The 14,691-nt window shown below is 42.4% G+C and overlaps 1 protein-coding gene across 2 annotated transcripts in view; it reads left to right on the plus strand.

The window, feature by feature from the left end:
• GAS7 (growth arrest specific 7) overlaps window positions 1-8,812 on the plus strand; it is a 79,777-nt gene extending 70,965 nt beyond the window's left edge. For both annotated transcript variants that reach the window (XM_058038830.1, XM_058038831.1), the window contains exon 14: window positions 427-8,812. In XM_058038830.1, the coding sequence (XP_057894813.1) occupies window positions 427-540 (114 nt within the window). In that variant the 3' untranslated portion in view covers window positions 541-8,812. The remainder of the gene's footprint in view (window positions 1-426) is intronic.
• Window positions 8,813-14,691: the final 5,879 nt, after the last annotated feature.

Below are 14,691 nucleotides of genomic sequence, written 5' to 3' on the forward strand. Positions count from 1 at the left end.
CCCAGCATGATGCACTACTCCATGAGGTCTTCTGTTTGTGCAGGGAAGATGCTGAATTTCACTATTGGAAAAGGCAGTGTATAAATATATATATTCCTTATTGAAAACTGGCCATTTATCAAATACTGAAGTATGGGGGATCCATGCTGACTCAGTACAGTTGTGTTTGGTGTAAGGTGCAGAACAGGAGTCAGAGGCTGCCTGGCTGCTGCCTGGCACAGGAAACCTGTCTCTGCTTCTTCAAGCCCTGCTCTCACAGGGCTGCACGTCCAAACCTGTCCTGTCCATCCAGTCTCGTGTACGTGCAGCTCTCACTTGTCTGCAGATGCAGTGTAGGCATGCCCACAGCTGCTCTGCATGTCAGAGCAATGACTCTCTGCCTGAAGTGTGCCCTTGACATTTGGATTCTTGTTTTCTTCATTTCAGACAGTAGAACTCGTGGATCAGTTGCTTCGGAAAGTGGATCCTGCCAAAGACAGGGAACTGTGGGTAAAAGAACACAAAACTGGAGATATCCGACCTGTGGACATGGAAATATAGACTGATCTGTGGTTGGATGTGATGAGTCCACTGAATTAAGCAGGCTAACGTTTGTTTTTAAGGGTCAGAAGAGCATAGGGAAAAGGTTGTTTCACTACCAGACAGACACCTTGTAATTTATGCCTGTACGGGCTATCTCTGTTCCATTTAGTCATTACAATGGTCCTCGTTGTGCTAAGCCTTAAGCACCAGACATTCCAGGGTGAAAAAAAATCAGATGTGTGCTTCCCACCAGAGGTTCCCAATTGCACGCAGCTTCCAGGAGAAATCTGCTTCCTGGCACAGAACGTGCCCTGTTCTCCAGTGACTTTGTGCTCCACCCCTTGCATGATTATCTCTATCCAGTATGTTAGAACAGCAGGCAGAGAGCCTCTGGCCAGCAGGGAGATAACTGAATATGATGCAGGAGGCAAGGAAGTCCTGATCACCAATCCCAGGTCTGTCACTGACTGCTCTCATGGCCATAGGCAAATCAATTCACTTTCCTGGCTCCCCCATTTATAAAATCTGTGGGTCCTGCAGCAATGTTGTGTGGATGCATTGCTTTCATAGAACAGTCTTTCACCATGGCAGTGAAGTGATGGCCCTTCTCCCAAAATCTATGGAGAGGATTCGTGTTCTTCCTGTTTTATACTCCCTCTCAGGGATACATAAACCCATTTTCACGATTTCTGTTGTCGGCCAGTCGGTAAGTTTGAAAGTGTTACCATCACAGTTTTTAATCAGGAAAGACTTGGTTGTACTATACCTACCTCATTAGCTGTCAGAGTGCCCTCAATGACAGAAGGAGGTCGTATTCCAAGGAATAAATGAGATGTTTAAAATTTTTCCTGCTCATGCAAGGTGTTTTTCCACAGAATCTCCTTAAAAACAGTCCTCTAATAGTTTACTTGGATTCAGGTTTAAATTTCCTTTGTTGGTTTCTTCAGGTGAATATCACAGACTTTAGATATTTTTAATTACTGGGCTTGTCCCATTAAATTTTGGCTTTTATCTTTTTGGAGCCTGATTTTCAAAGGTGCCATGAATATGTGATGCTAGATTCCATTCAGTGTAGATGTAGGTGCCCAGCACTTCTGTACCATGTGAGTTTTTTCTGTTACCCTTAACTGCAAACCACCAAAAATTCAACACAGCTCTTAGCAAATAGTGTTGTGTAGTTTGGAGACTGGTTTTGAAAAGGTATTTATTTTCTTCTGCTGTTATTTCTGATGGAGTATTCAATGTTGCTGTTAATATATCTTTTCAGCATTTCATACAATGCAAAGGTTCTTCAGATTCTTGCTTTAGATCCAGGAGAAATCTTGATTCTCACCACTGTGGCCTTTACTCAGTGTTTACTGTGGTCTTAGCTACAATATCCCAAACCACACTATTTCATTTGATCCACACTTCTGCTCCATTTTATCTCACTGTTACTGTCTTTTTCTCCCCAGCCCCAGAACTGCATCCTTCTTTTGTTCTGCTATTCCAGATTTTTGTTCGCCATCCTCCAAATGCTGGGATTGGATCATTGGGAGTCAATATTCCTCTTTACAAATACAAACTGAGACACAGAAAAGTCTTACCTGGAGCATGTTTGTAACATTGCTGCAGCGGTTATTTTTCTGGTTTATTATTTCTAAATTATTATTGCATTTTTCTATTGGTTGCTTTGTTCCATCCATCTCTTTACTAGCACAGGTTCATTCCTGTCTTGCAAATTCCTTTACAACCCATCCTCTGCTGCCTCATCAACCTTTCCAAACTCTCAGCATCCTTTTGGCAGTGGGAGTGCCATGGCTGCTGCATGCTCAGGGTCACTGCTCCTGGTGTGACATTTCTGTGCTGCTCTCCTTCTGCACATTTGGGAATTTGGACTCTATTGGACTCTCTTTGGACTCTTTTGGGCTCTGTTCTTGGTGTTGGCAGAGCTCAATGTGCTGTGAGCCTCCTAAGCTCCTGCACAGAGCACTGCAGCACCAGCTGAAGGGTTTCGTTTGCTGAGTGTCCTCCCTGGAATCCTCTTCTCCTTCCTTTTTCCCTCAAGCAGGGCAATTGATGATCTCTCCTTTTTAGTTTTTCTACTGATTCACTCTGTCTTATTAATTTTTGGCCATATCAGTGTGTGCTTCTAACTCTTATCTTGCACTTCAGAGGACAGGCACTTTTTTATTTGTTAAGCCACAAGTGCAGGTTGAACTTGGAAAACTTCAGTGGCCAAAATAATGTGAATACATGAAAGCTGCATTTCAGGTTTCCCCCTGTTCTTGGCTGTATTGTAAATTGAAATGAGCAATCTTGACAATGCCTCAGCACATTCTTGTTTGGATTGCAAAACAAAGCTAGTTGTGCACTTTATACAGTATTCTCCTTAATAAATACCTGAAATAAGTTAGAAATTACACTTTATTTTTCCTCTGTCTTTAAAGATGTTTGTTACTTTACCTCTTTTGGACTGGAAATGCTGTCCATTAGCACAGGTTTATCTGGGGACTGTAATGTGTTTTGGTTCCTCTGCTAAGGTGTATTTATGCTGCTCTGAATTCTTAGTTGGAGGGTTTGTTGTTTTTGGTTGGTTGGGTTTTGGTTTTTTTTTTGCGGGGGGGTTGGTTTTGGGTTTTTTTTTTCCCTTTTGGTTTTATTTCCAGATAGTTTTCCTGTTTCTAGTTGTTGTTTTTGTTTTTATTTTTTTTCCTTTTGGTTTTATTTCTAGACAGTTTTCCTGCTTCTAGTTCTTGGTCCACTTGAAATGTTTCAGGGGTGTGAGCTGCCCAGAACAGCAATTCTCTTGGTGGAGTCTGTATCTCGTTTTCACTTCCATGAGCAGAGGAGAGCACAGGTACTTGGCTGTTGATCATTCCCAGCCCCAGGAGGCTCTGGGTTCTGCTCCACAGGTGAGATGCTTCACCCACAACACTCCCATCTGTGTTCAGTGCAAGTTTTGCTGTTGCTTATCAACATTTTTCATCTCATTTCTTTCAAAAAATTATATTCCCTCTTGATGTGACCCTGCAGATCAGAGTTCCCTGGCCCATTCCCTTTTCTCACTGATGGATTTTGGATAGTGATGCCTTCCAGGTCAGGGCATGCTGGAGTTCCCTTGCTTCTAACAGGCAGCATCTTCAGAGAGGGTAGTGTCACATTGAAAGGAGCAGGGGGTTCCTGCTCTCACAGGGAACTTTGGGAGTTTCAGCATTGCTCTGTCTTCTGCTGGGTTTCAAAAATGCAGTGCAGCCCAGTCTGTCTTCATGCTCATCCTAAACAGCTGCTTCTCCAGAGCAAACTCAGTGTTTTATTGGAATTCCAGCATGTGTGGATGGTGCATGATGCTGCTGCAGTGTAGCTGAGCAGTGGAATGCCAAAGGAAGTCTCTTGCCTCCAGCACTGAGCTTGGGCATCATCTCACTTCAGCTGGCACCTCACACTCCTGGTGTGAGCTTTGGCTGGTTGAGTCACTGTGGGGATCAGATTGGCAGGGTTATCTCACATCTCTGCATGCTCTGAGGTCACAGCTAGGTCAGCTCTCAGCTAACACTGCTTTCACTGCCAGAGGTAGAAAAGGGGGAATTTCTCTCTGCTCCTTAGCAGGTAGCTCTGCTTGCCCAGATCTGTTCGGCCACCCATGTTTTGGGAGTGCTGCCACATCTGTGATCTCCCTCTTGGTCTGAGTGATGCTGTCACACTCTTGTCTGTGCTGGAGGGTTCTCTGGCATTTTCCATTTCAGCCAGAGCCTTTTGGCCCTACTCTGGGCTTCCTGAACCCCATGGCTTCAGATCAGTGCCAGAGCTGGTGAGGTGCTTTTCCAGCTGTACCCTCAGCTCCCATACAGAATAAGAACTTTTTATTCATCATCCAGACCCTCCTGCTTGTGTCTCCAAAGCACAGTTGAACATCTTCAAGGTATTCTTTCAGCTTTTTTCCTGCCAGAACTCATTCTGGATCCAGTGCTGTTGGCTGATTCCTGCGGGAGTTGATGAGCTGAGAGCAGTATTTTACCACATGGGTCAAATGCACTCTTCTCCCATTAACAGCAAGATTCCAGTTTCTTTCTTGGAGCAATATCCCAAAAAGGCCTAATTCTCAGTTTGCCAACCTGCTCCAGGTTCAGTCATCTCTGTAACTCGCACCTGTTCATCACTTCTATGGGTTGGACATCTTCTGAATGACTTTGGTTGCTCCCTTATAGGGACATTAGTTCATTATTGGACACTGGAATTGTAGAAGATAGCTTTAATTTTTTTAAAATTTTAAAATACTGTAACAGCAGTGAAAATGACACAGAAATCCCTGATATGTTTCTAGACTGCCTTTCCCCCTGTGAAGTCACTTCTGAGCTGCTGGGGGCCAGCTGTGCTCCCCCTTATTGCACAGATAAACACTGAAATCACACTTGAGTGCCTGACAGGCAGCATGCAACCTTGTGCACTGCTTCTTTTTCCCTTTATGCAGTTTTTTTTTTTTTTATTTTGTTGGATTGGGGTTTTTTCTTTTCCCCTAATAGGAATTTTCTGTGGGGCATTCACAGGAAACTTCTTTATGCTTGTAGCAGTTGTAGTTTCTCAGGCTTTGTTAGAACTTCCTGGAATTGTCCTTGTTTTTAAAGCCATTATTTAGTATTGACTGCAAGTTAGGCTTCTTATTTAGAACTGGGCATTTTTCACCTGTTCTTTGGAAGTGCTCAGCACTCAGAGATTTCTTGGAATACAGCAGGGAGCTAAGAGGTAAGACTCTTTGAAAATCAGGCTAACAAACAGAAATGCACAAGCCTCTTTTTTCCTTACTTATAACTCAAGTACATGGATAAAGTAAATAATAAGAAATGAGAAATAATTAACGTGTAGCTGCTCTCTGTGCAGCTGCTGTAGTGGTTTTGTGTGGGGCTGCAGGCAGAACACACCTCTGGGGTCTGGACCCACAGATGATCAGCTGTAAAAGCTCAAATCCATAATTCAGTGACCAAGTGGCTCTGCCCATCCATTTCTTCATCACACACAGGGACAGAAAGGGCACTGCTTACCCAGGTGGGTCCTTCACTACCAAGCACCTTAAGAAATCCAGACAAGCACTTTGAAGGTCCCCCTGGAATGAGTAGATGTGGCTTCTTGATGTGGTTATTGGATGTTTCTTTCTGAACTGAAAGCAGATTTAGTGTTCCACAGCATCTCCTGTGCTCTGTCCACTAGTGCAGCCTGCTGGGTCTGCTCCCAGAGATGGAGCAGTGTCCTGAGGGCAGTCCTGCTCACCCTGACAATTACATCTTCAAAAGGCAGTGTCAAAAAGGCAGTTTTCAAAATAATGAGCTTTTCAGTTGACAGCCCTCTCTGGAAAGCCTGCAGGCTGTTTGCTCCCCAGTGTGTGTTGAAATAGCAGAGTGCTGGGGCAGAGCTTGCTGGAGCATTGGCTCTGGGGAGTTGCTGCTGTGTGGACATTGCTGCCATCCTCTCCCAGGGATGGGGAGCAGCCACAGGCATCCAGAGGAGCCTGCTGGTCTCATCTGTCTTAACAAGGTGGGCAGGAGCCACAGATAAATTCAGATTAGAGCAGGAAATGCTTACCTCAGTGGCATCTCTCTCAGACCTTGATGGGCACTGAGTGATGATGATAAATTCAGATTAAAGCAGAAAACACAGGGCAGGAGGATGGGTACCTCAGTGGCATCTCTCAGGCCCTGGTGGGCACTGAGTGATGATGATAAATTCAGATTAAAGCAGAAAACACAGGGCAGGAGGATGGGTACCTCAGTGGCATCTCTCAGACCCTGATGGGCACTGAGTGATGATGATAAATTCAGATTAAAGCAGAAACACAGGGCAGCAGGATGGGTACCTCAGTGGCATCTCTCTCAGACCCTGATGGGCACTGAGCAGTGATGAGTGAGGAGCCCATCACTGTCCAGTCCTGCCCAGCACTGGCAGATCAGTGGCTGTGGCTGTTCAGAGCTGTGCAGCTCACTCCATGCCAGGCCAGCAGGTGCCAGTGCTGCCCTGGGGAATGGAGAGGGGCCCTGCTTTGGCTGCCCCAGGTCAGGTGTGCTGAGCCTGCTGTGCTTCAGGAGCCTGGAGCACACGGCCCTGCTGATGAGGCGCAGTGGGAATGAAGTCTTTCCTGGCAGCAAATCCTCGTCTTTTCCTGAGAACACTGTTGGAAGGATAACACCCACTGCTTTGTCTTAAAATAGATTTTATTCATATGAGTGGTGCATCATTCAGCTCTTTATTTTCCCCTCTCTGTTGTTACTGTAGCCCTCCATCGCTGAAGTACAACACCTTTAATTTTGAAATTTCATAGAACATACCTGTTATTTCCATGTGCTAACCGAACTTCATGCTTTTGGCTGTTTTCTGAGAGGTTTACGAGCTTTTTTGGAGAGGTTATTTTGGGTTTTATTTTGGAAATTTTTAATCAGCCACCAAGTTTGGAAGTGTAATAACTTCTTCTTGTGCTAGCTGCAGCTTCTTTTTCCTTCCTGAGTGTTTTTTTTTCTCTGAAGGGACCAACACATAGCACAATTCAACTTAAATTTATAACCCCATGCATTCCTCAAGGCAGAAACCTTTTGTGCCTAATGATGCATCTGAGTCTAAGAATTATACATGGATAAAATATTTTGTAGACCAATTTAAAAAATCTTAGATTAACCACATAATAATCACAGAAAAAAACATATAGATTTGAGACATGCAAATTTAATTCCCTCAACTTACATTAAGTTGAACTATTTCAGGTGTGTCATAAGAGACAAACTCAGTGGATATTCAGAATAAAAGCTTTCCAGGTTCAGTGAGTGGACAGGACTATAATTGTGAATATATGCAGTCTTTTAGGGCTACTGATTTAACAAGTAACTGAGTAATGGCTTGTATCACATCCCTATTAAAATTCTGCTAGTAAATCCCCTTCAAGTGCCTCTTTAAATAGTATCTGCTACAAGCATGTGAAAAATACAGATTTACCCTACAAATTGCCAGATCTCAGGAGCAGCCACAGTGCACAGATCTGTTCAGGGTTCTCAGCCCTTTCCTTGCTCTGAATTGTGCACCCTTTTAGGACAGCCCCATCTCCAGGAGAGCTGCCTTTGGCTCTTGGAATTTGCTGTCCAGCTCAGGCACCCTAAGTTCTCAATGCTGAAAATGGAATAGAAAAAATTGGAATTTAAAAGCAACTGCATTGAAACTAATCTTTGGACCCCATGGTCTCAGTAGAATAAGCAGGGAATTCTGCATAAAAATAGTATGCAGTGATGATTTTGCATAATAGAGATGTTACACTTTATTGCATATAATTAATTAATAATAATAATAATTTTAAAAGCCCACAACTTTATTTTTTTTACAGCAGAGAAGGAATGTTCTAGTCCTGGAATTCAAAAGCTGAATGTGATTTCAGGGATCTCACATCTGCTAACAAAATAAGCAAAGTCATGTTAATCCCAGAATTTGGCAATGGTTGACCTGAAATCCCTTTTTCCTTGGGAGGTTTTCAATGAAATGGCTGAGATTATCAGAATTGCCTAAGGAATTTGGATGTCCATATTCTTTTAGGTCAAAAACACTCTTTAGGCACAGCAGCCTCTATCCAGTAGGAAAACAGCAGGTATTGGTGTTGGACAAAAATTCTTCCTTCTCCTTAGATAATTCCCTTGTTTTCTGCAACACAAGCAGTGAGAATTCCCCTGGGCAGTTCTGCAGATGCTGTAGCAGCAGGGATTCACAGATACCAGGCATACACTAAATCAGAGTTTTCTACCAAAATTAAGTTGCTTATTTGGTCCTTTTTGTGTAAGATTTTCCTAAATACTTCTAAATTTCTAGGAAAGTTGTCTTTTGCCAGTACTAATGACTTGTTTTTACAGATGCTTAACCAAAATTTTATAACCTCCCATAAATTTTGGCTGACTAGACCCCTTAAATAGTTTATTTATCACACAGCCTCTGTCTGGGTTACTAGTAAATCTTGGATCATTGTGGAAATTCTAGGATGGCTTTTGTTCCCTAAGGATAGATGAAGGAATCACTTACTGAACTTAAGTTGAATGAAGAAAAGATTTAAGGGGCAGATCTTCAGCTTGAATAAACTGGCAGGGTTCAGTGGAAGCTACTTGATGTCAGCTGTGGATCTTGTCCTTCAGTGTTGAAGGCATTTCCTATATGTAATTTTTCTGTCTTACTGTAAAACAATTTCATATGGTTAAACTGTATTTTCCTATATTGTTCTGCAAGTTTATATACACCATAGTGCTCATCTCATCTCCTGTAAAATAAACTGTACAGAGACACATTGAGCATGGAACTGTCTTTACCCAGTTGCTTTTTCTTCTCCCACAGCCCCAAACCTCGTGATCAAAGGCCCTGTGGGGTGCCACATGGACTTTATGATATTTATTAATTACTATTATATTTATTTATTTATTACTGTTATATTAATGCAGCTTGATTTTGTAGCCACATCACTGGGGTGTGATTTTCTTGTGCTTACCCTTTTCAGATCTTCACGTGATATTCAGACACGTTTGGTTCCTACAGGTTTTATTTTCAATTTTAGTTATTTTTCTGGAATCAGTTTAAGAAACACGTGTGGTTAAGTGGTTCTTGAAGCAAGCAAGCTGCCCATGAGCAGCCTGAGAGCAGCTGCCATGGAATGGGTGTGTGGTTTTTACGTTTAAAGTGATCTGGAGCTTTTCCCCACCCAGTCAATCCTTGACTTTCATGTTTCACATGCAGCTGGAAGCTCAGTTGCAAACACTGCTGTAAAACCTTGTTAATAATTTTTCTCCTGAGTTAATATGCATGCTGACAGGTTTTCTGACAAAGTCAAAACCAGGCCTGCCAAAATCCTGCCTAACCCAACACCTGCCTGTGCAAGGGGGCTCAGAGCAGCCGGGGGTCACAGTTCTGCAGGGTGTGACATCCATACATCTCAGAAACCTCTGTGGAGATGCTTTCTGGGCATTTTTACAGTTTTGACCTCATGTACAAACTGGTTTCTGCAACCCCCTGCACTCTGTGCTTGTGCATGGAGGTGGGAAGTGGTGGCAGAAAGAATTCACTGAAGGTTAAACATTGAAGAAGTTCCAGGCAGAAGCTTGGTTTTCACAGCAGTGTCTTTACACCTTGTCCAGAATTGCCTAAATCTGTTGAAAAAAAAAAAAACTTCAGAAGGCTGTTTCAGATTCTGGTGCATGGTGTAGAGCAGCTGGTGAGTACCCTGAGCAAAAAGCCCTTCCTTGTGGAGGACTGACACGAACTGGAAACCCAAACTGGGGAGATGCTGAACAAACCTTTTGCTGTGCTGGTGTAGCGGTGGCAGAGGTGTGCACACTGTTCTAGGAAAGGAGAAGGCACTGAAGGTTAAACACTGAAAAAGTTCCAGGTGGAAGCTTGGTTTTCACAGCAGTGTCTTTTAAACCTTGTCCAAAGTTGCCTAAATTTGTTTTAAAAATCTCTCAGATTCTGGTGCATGGTGTAGAGCAGCTGGTGAGTACCCTGAGCAAAAAGCACTTCCTTATGGAGGACTGACACAACCTGGAAACCCAAATTGGGGAGACACTGAACAAACCTTTTGCTGTGCTGGTGTAGTGCCAGTGCCCAGAAGAACATCCCAGTTAAGGACCAGAGCAGGTATTGGCAGTGGCAGGGTGGCAGCCTTGCAATCTGCAGTATTTACATGCAGAGATCTCAAGGTTTAACACCATTCTGCACAGGAATAGCTGTGCTAGGCTTCTGCTGCCATAATAATGAAAAAATCAGCTTGGATTCTGCAATATAATCAAGCCTTTGACTTCTGAGGTCCATGCAAGAGGAGAAGGAGATGACTGCACCTGCAGATGTCTCAGGCCTGAATTTAAAGCTCCTGGACCCACGGGCCAGCCCTAAGGCAGGTAAGTCCTGGTGGCGGTCCTGGGGACCCTGACAATGATGTGTTGGATCTGTCTTCATCTGTGCTGGCCACTGGGCACACAGAGAGACAACTCTGCCTTGCAGGGCTTGGGATGGACAGACAGACAGCCTGCAGAAGGTCAGAGATGTTCATGATATTTGCAGTGTTCATTTAATGAAGGATTCACACATGGCCATTGAAATAGGATACATATGGATGCTGCTGTGAGTCAGTTGAAAAAGTTAAACTGGTTCTACAAGGTGCATGGGCTGAAAGGGTTTTTAAACCTTCAGAAGTCAGTGTGACCTGTGTTCTGCATGAGGCCCTTAGGAGTAAAGCTATGGGTAAAGTTAAAGCAGTTGGTTTTAACTCAGATCTTGCAATCTTTCCTGGTTTACTGCATTACCACCATTTCTGTCATGTGGTTTCACGGAATACAGTGGAAATTTCTGTATTGATGGTCAGACAGCTCAGGGAATTCTATTTGCACAGCTTATTTTGAGCTAACCTTCAGACAAGGGAAGTTTCAGCAGTCATGATCTTCTAGCTTGACTGGAACCACAGAAATCCTCATGTCATATTTCTTCCTTGGGGAAGTTACTGTCTCAGTCCTTATACAAATGAAAAAAAATTACAAACATGCACTGGTGAAGTATTTATTGTAGGGACAAACAGTCCAAGCTCCGTGGTCTGTGCTGTAGGCTGTTTGCACTGTTGTTTTCACAAGCCCCTGAAAGCAGAGGATGAAAACCTTCAGCTCAGATTTGATTCTGACTTCCTGTTTTATCAAGTACAAAACCAAACACTCGAGTCTCCCAGAGCTACAGAAGAAGTTACATTCTTTTTATTTACAGAGCAATATTTTTTTTTTTAATTTCTAATTTTTTTTTTTTTGACTTAGCAAATGTTTTGAGACTGTGCCACTTGTCTCTGGTTCTTTGCTGAAAGAGACTGGGGCTGGGTTTTTTGTGTCTGCTTGGATGTCTTTAGGCTGAGTTCTCTGCTCTCAGGCTTTAGGGGCTCTTCCCACTGCCCTTCCACTTTCTGCAGGTTTGTAAAAGGGAGGAAGACTGGATGGGCACTGTGGTGGAATGTGGAAATGTGGGGGTTAAGTCCAGACACCCTCCTAGCGCTGCTCACAGCTCTCAGGGATATTTCAGTGGCTTGAGTGCCTGCAAATTGTGTGCAGCTGTGCAGGGTGAACAGCCACCACCCAGACACCGCAGGCAGATGTGTGCTCAGTGCCTTCCTGGCCTTTGCTGCTTTCTGCTCTTCCTCTCTTGATGAACCAATTCATTTCTCACCTCCCACGTCTGTGAGAAGTGAAACCCTGGATTAGTCCATATAGCCAAGGGTCCTGGCATGGCAGTGACCAGTAAGCACCAGTTCCATAGGGAAGGGTGGGAGAGGAAAGCTTGGTCATGAATTACATGGAATTCATTGAGATTCAGCCCTAGATTGCACTTTGATCCTCTGCTCAGGGACTCTTCCCCAGCAGTGTCAGTGCTGGCCTTCCTGACCTTTGCTGCTTTGTGCTTTTCCTCTCTTGCTGAAACCAATTCATTTCAAATCCTGAGTTTTACTTCTCCCAAGTCCGTGAGAAATAAAACTCTGGATTAATCTATGTGGCACCAAATTAGTCCATAAGCACCAGTTCCATAGGGAAGGGTGGGAGAAGAAAGCTTGACCATGAATTACATGGAATACATTGTGATTTGATCTGCTCAGGGACTCTTCCCCAGCAGAGTCAGTGCTGGAATTAAACAGCACTTGACAGATTTTTTGCTTCTCTACAGATAAAATAGATGGACAGTTCAGTCAGTGATTGATAATTGATCTTCTGTGATACCTTTCTCAAATAAAACCCAATAAATCCACCCCTTTCCTTCCCTGAAAGGAAAAGGAGAAAGGAAAAAGCTAAAAAATTCTTCCTAGTGCCTTTTTGTTGTTGGCTTTGTTCCTTTCCTTAGTTCTTCTAGGTGGTGTTTTGCATCCTCTTTGCTGAGCCAGTGTGATGCACAAGGAAACAGCCTCTGAGGGCTGGCATGTGGCAGCTGAACTTTAATTTCCTGGAGCTAATTGCAATGCTGAAGCTCACAGGCAGCTGCTTCTCACTGTAGATGTGTGTGGCTCCAGGAATGACTGCAGAGATGTCTAAACAGGAGATGACATTTAGCACAGCAGAGAGTTGGTGAGATTTGAAATGGCAGGTGGAAAAAAACCAGTCAAAAATCCAGAAGGGTGGTTGCTATGGGAGTTGGGAAAGATGATGTTAGCAAAATAACATCACGGAGAATTTTACAGAATTTTCCTTACAGAATCATAGAATTTTCCTTAATGGGAGCTCAGGCTGATGGGGAAAAGGAAGAAAATTCCAGAAACAAATGAAAAGAAGTGAAAGGAAGGGCCAGTATTATCAATTCCAAGGCATAACTGACAGAGCTTTCCAGAATGGAATGTTTGTGCTTTCCTCTTTGAGCCTTTGAGGCACAGGCTGTGACATGTGGAAGCAATGTATTTAACAAGAAATGTAAGTACACGTGAATAATTAGCATACAGCTGACATCTCTGGCTGTAGGAGGAGCCACTGTGTCTGGAGGGTTGTGCTCCAGGTGTAGTAAAATATCAGAGATTAATGGCCTGTCTCAAGCAGATTACTGAGATGGAATAAATCCTGTAGATATCAGATCAGTTATCACACCACATCTCATGGCAAAGCTCTTCTGACCCCCACAGGCTATTCTGGGCTTGGAATGTGATTCTTTTTTTCTGTTTTTGGTCATGCAAGTTTTGACAGAAAGCAAAATCCTTGGCAAAGACAACTCCAAAGCTGTGGCAGTCAGGTTTGGGCGTGGGTAGTTTTTGATGTCCTGAGAATTAATTAACCAATATTCAGTAAGACAATGATAATTGTTTTACTGAATGGATTGACTCAGCAGACTCCCAGGACTGTGGGGAGCCTTTATCTCCCACCAGGCTTTCTCCAGAGGCAGTGGACATCTGGGGAGTAAAGGTGAGAAATTAATGGATAAAAGATCTGTTACCAGATCTCCATGAGCATAAACCCCTGGGGGAATGTTAAACTTTCTGTTACTTGATAATTAGATACATAATTTACATAAAATACCACTTGTAAACAAACACCAGTTTAGGTCAGGCTGTCTCCTCCTCTTGTTTTGTTAGAACAAGAGATCCTATTTCTTGTCTTTCCTGTGAGAATTGGAAAAACCAGGAACTTCTCCAGACACTGAAGAGTTGGATCTGTAGCCTTAAAAGACAGATTGATTAAAAGTACAATACACAGACATTAAGCAGAAAAATCATAAATTATCTTTCTACAGTTGTAAGAATATGCCTTAAGTAAGTGATAAACTGTATTAAATAAGATAGTGAAAAGTCTATAATGCAAACTGAAATAATAATATAAATATAATTTATAGCGAAAAGTTTATAATGCAGGGGTGTGGTTATATGGAATAAGCTAAAGAGTTAAGAAGTTATAATAGAAGCCAATGTGTGCCTGTGAGTTAAAAGCCCATTGGATAAAAGTATCCACAGTGCAGCAGAAGTAAGTAAAAATGGTAAGTTAGAAAAGTAAAATAAACCCTGTGGCAACTGTCTATTAGTTGCTTATAGAAGAAAGCAATATATATTACTAATAATAGTATTTCTAACATTACTTCTGTATATATTAGAATATATTAAAAATATAATACATAATATATTAGAAATAATATATACTATCATATATTAGAAGTATAATACTATTTCTAGTACTTTGAATTTATTTCTAATATATTATTAGAAAGTTATATAATACCTTATAACAAAAAAACCTTGTAACTACTCTTCAGCTATAGCCAAATGCTTACTCCTCCAAAATCTCACTGATTGATGTTTATCTAAACAATAAATTGTTCTTAACTTAAAAATAGTCCCATCCCTTCATTTCTAGCAGTGACAGTGATGCCTTCCCACATATGTGAATTGTGAGGTTCGCTGCTGTCTTCTAGAAATATTTAGAAAGTAAGAGCTTGTAATAATTCTGTAAAATAAATAATGCTGTATTCTTGCTGTTATCTACTTAGAAAGGCACTTTGTGAAGGAATCCATGTGATGGTTGTTTTTGTCTGGATTAGACCTCAGGCCAACAGGGCTTGCTTATATAACAAGAGTTGATTTTTATAAACTGAAAGAGGCAAAGAGCCCAAACACATAATAGAGAGGAGAAAATGCAGCTAGAGGGACTGCTGCTCAAAACACAGAAAATTGGTTTCTTGACCACATGAAAA

The sequence above is a fragment of the Melospiza georgiana genome, chromosome 21 (assembly GCF_028018845.1).
Source record: "Melospiza georgiana isolate bMelGeo1 chromosome 21, bMelGeo1.pri, whole genome shotgun sequence".
In the NCBI taxonomy this organism is placed as follows: domain Eukaryota; kingdom Metazoa; phylum Chordata; class Aves; order Passeriformes; family Passerellidae; genus Melospiza; species Melospiza georgiana.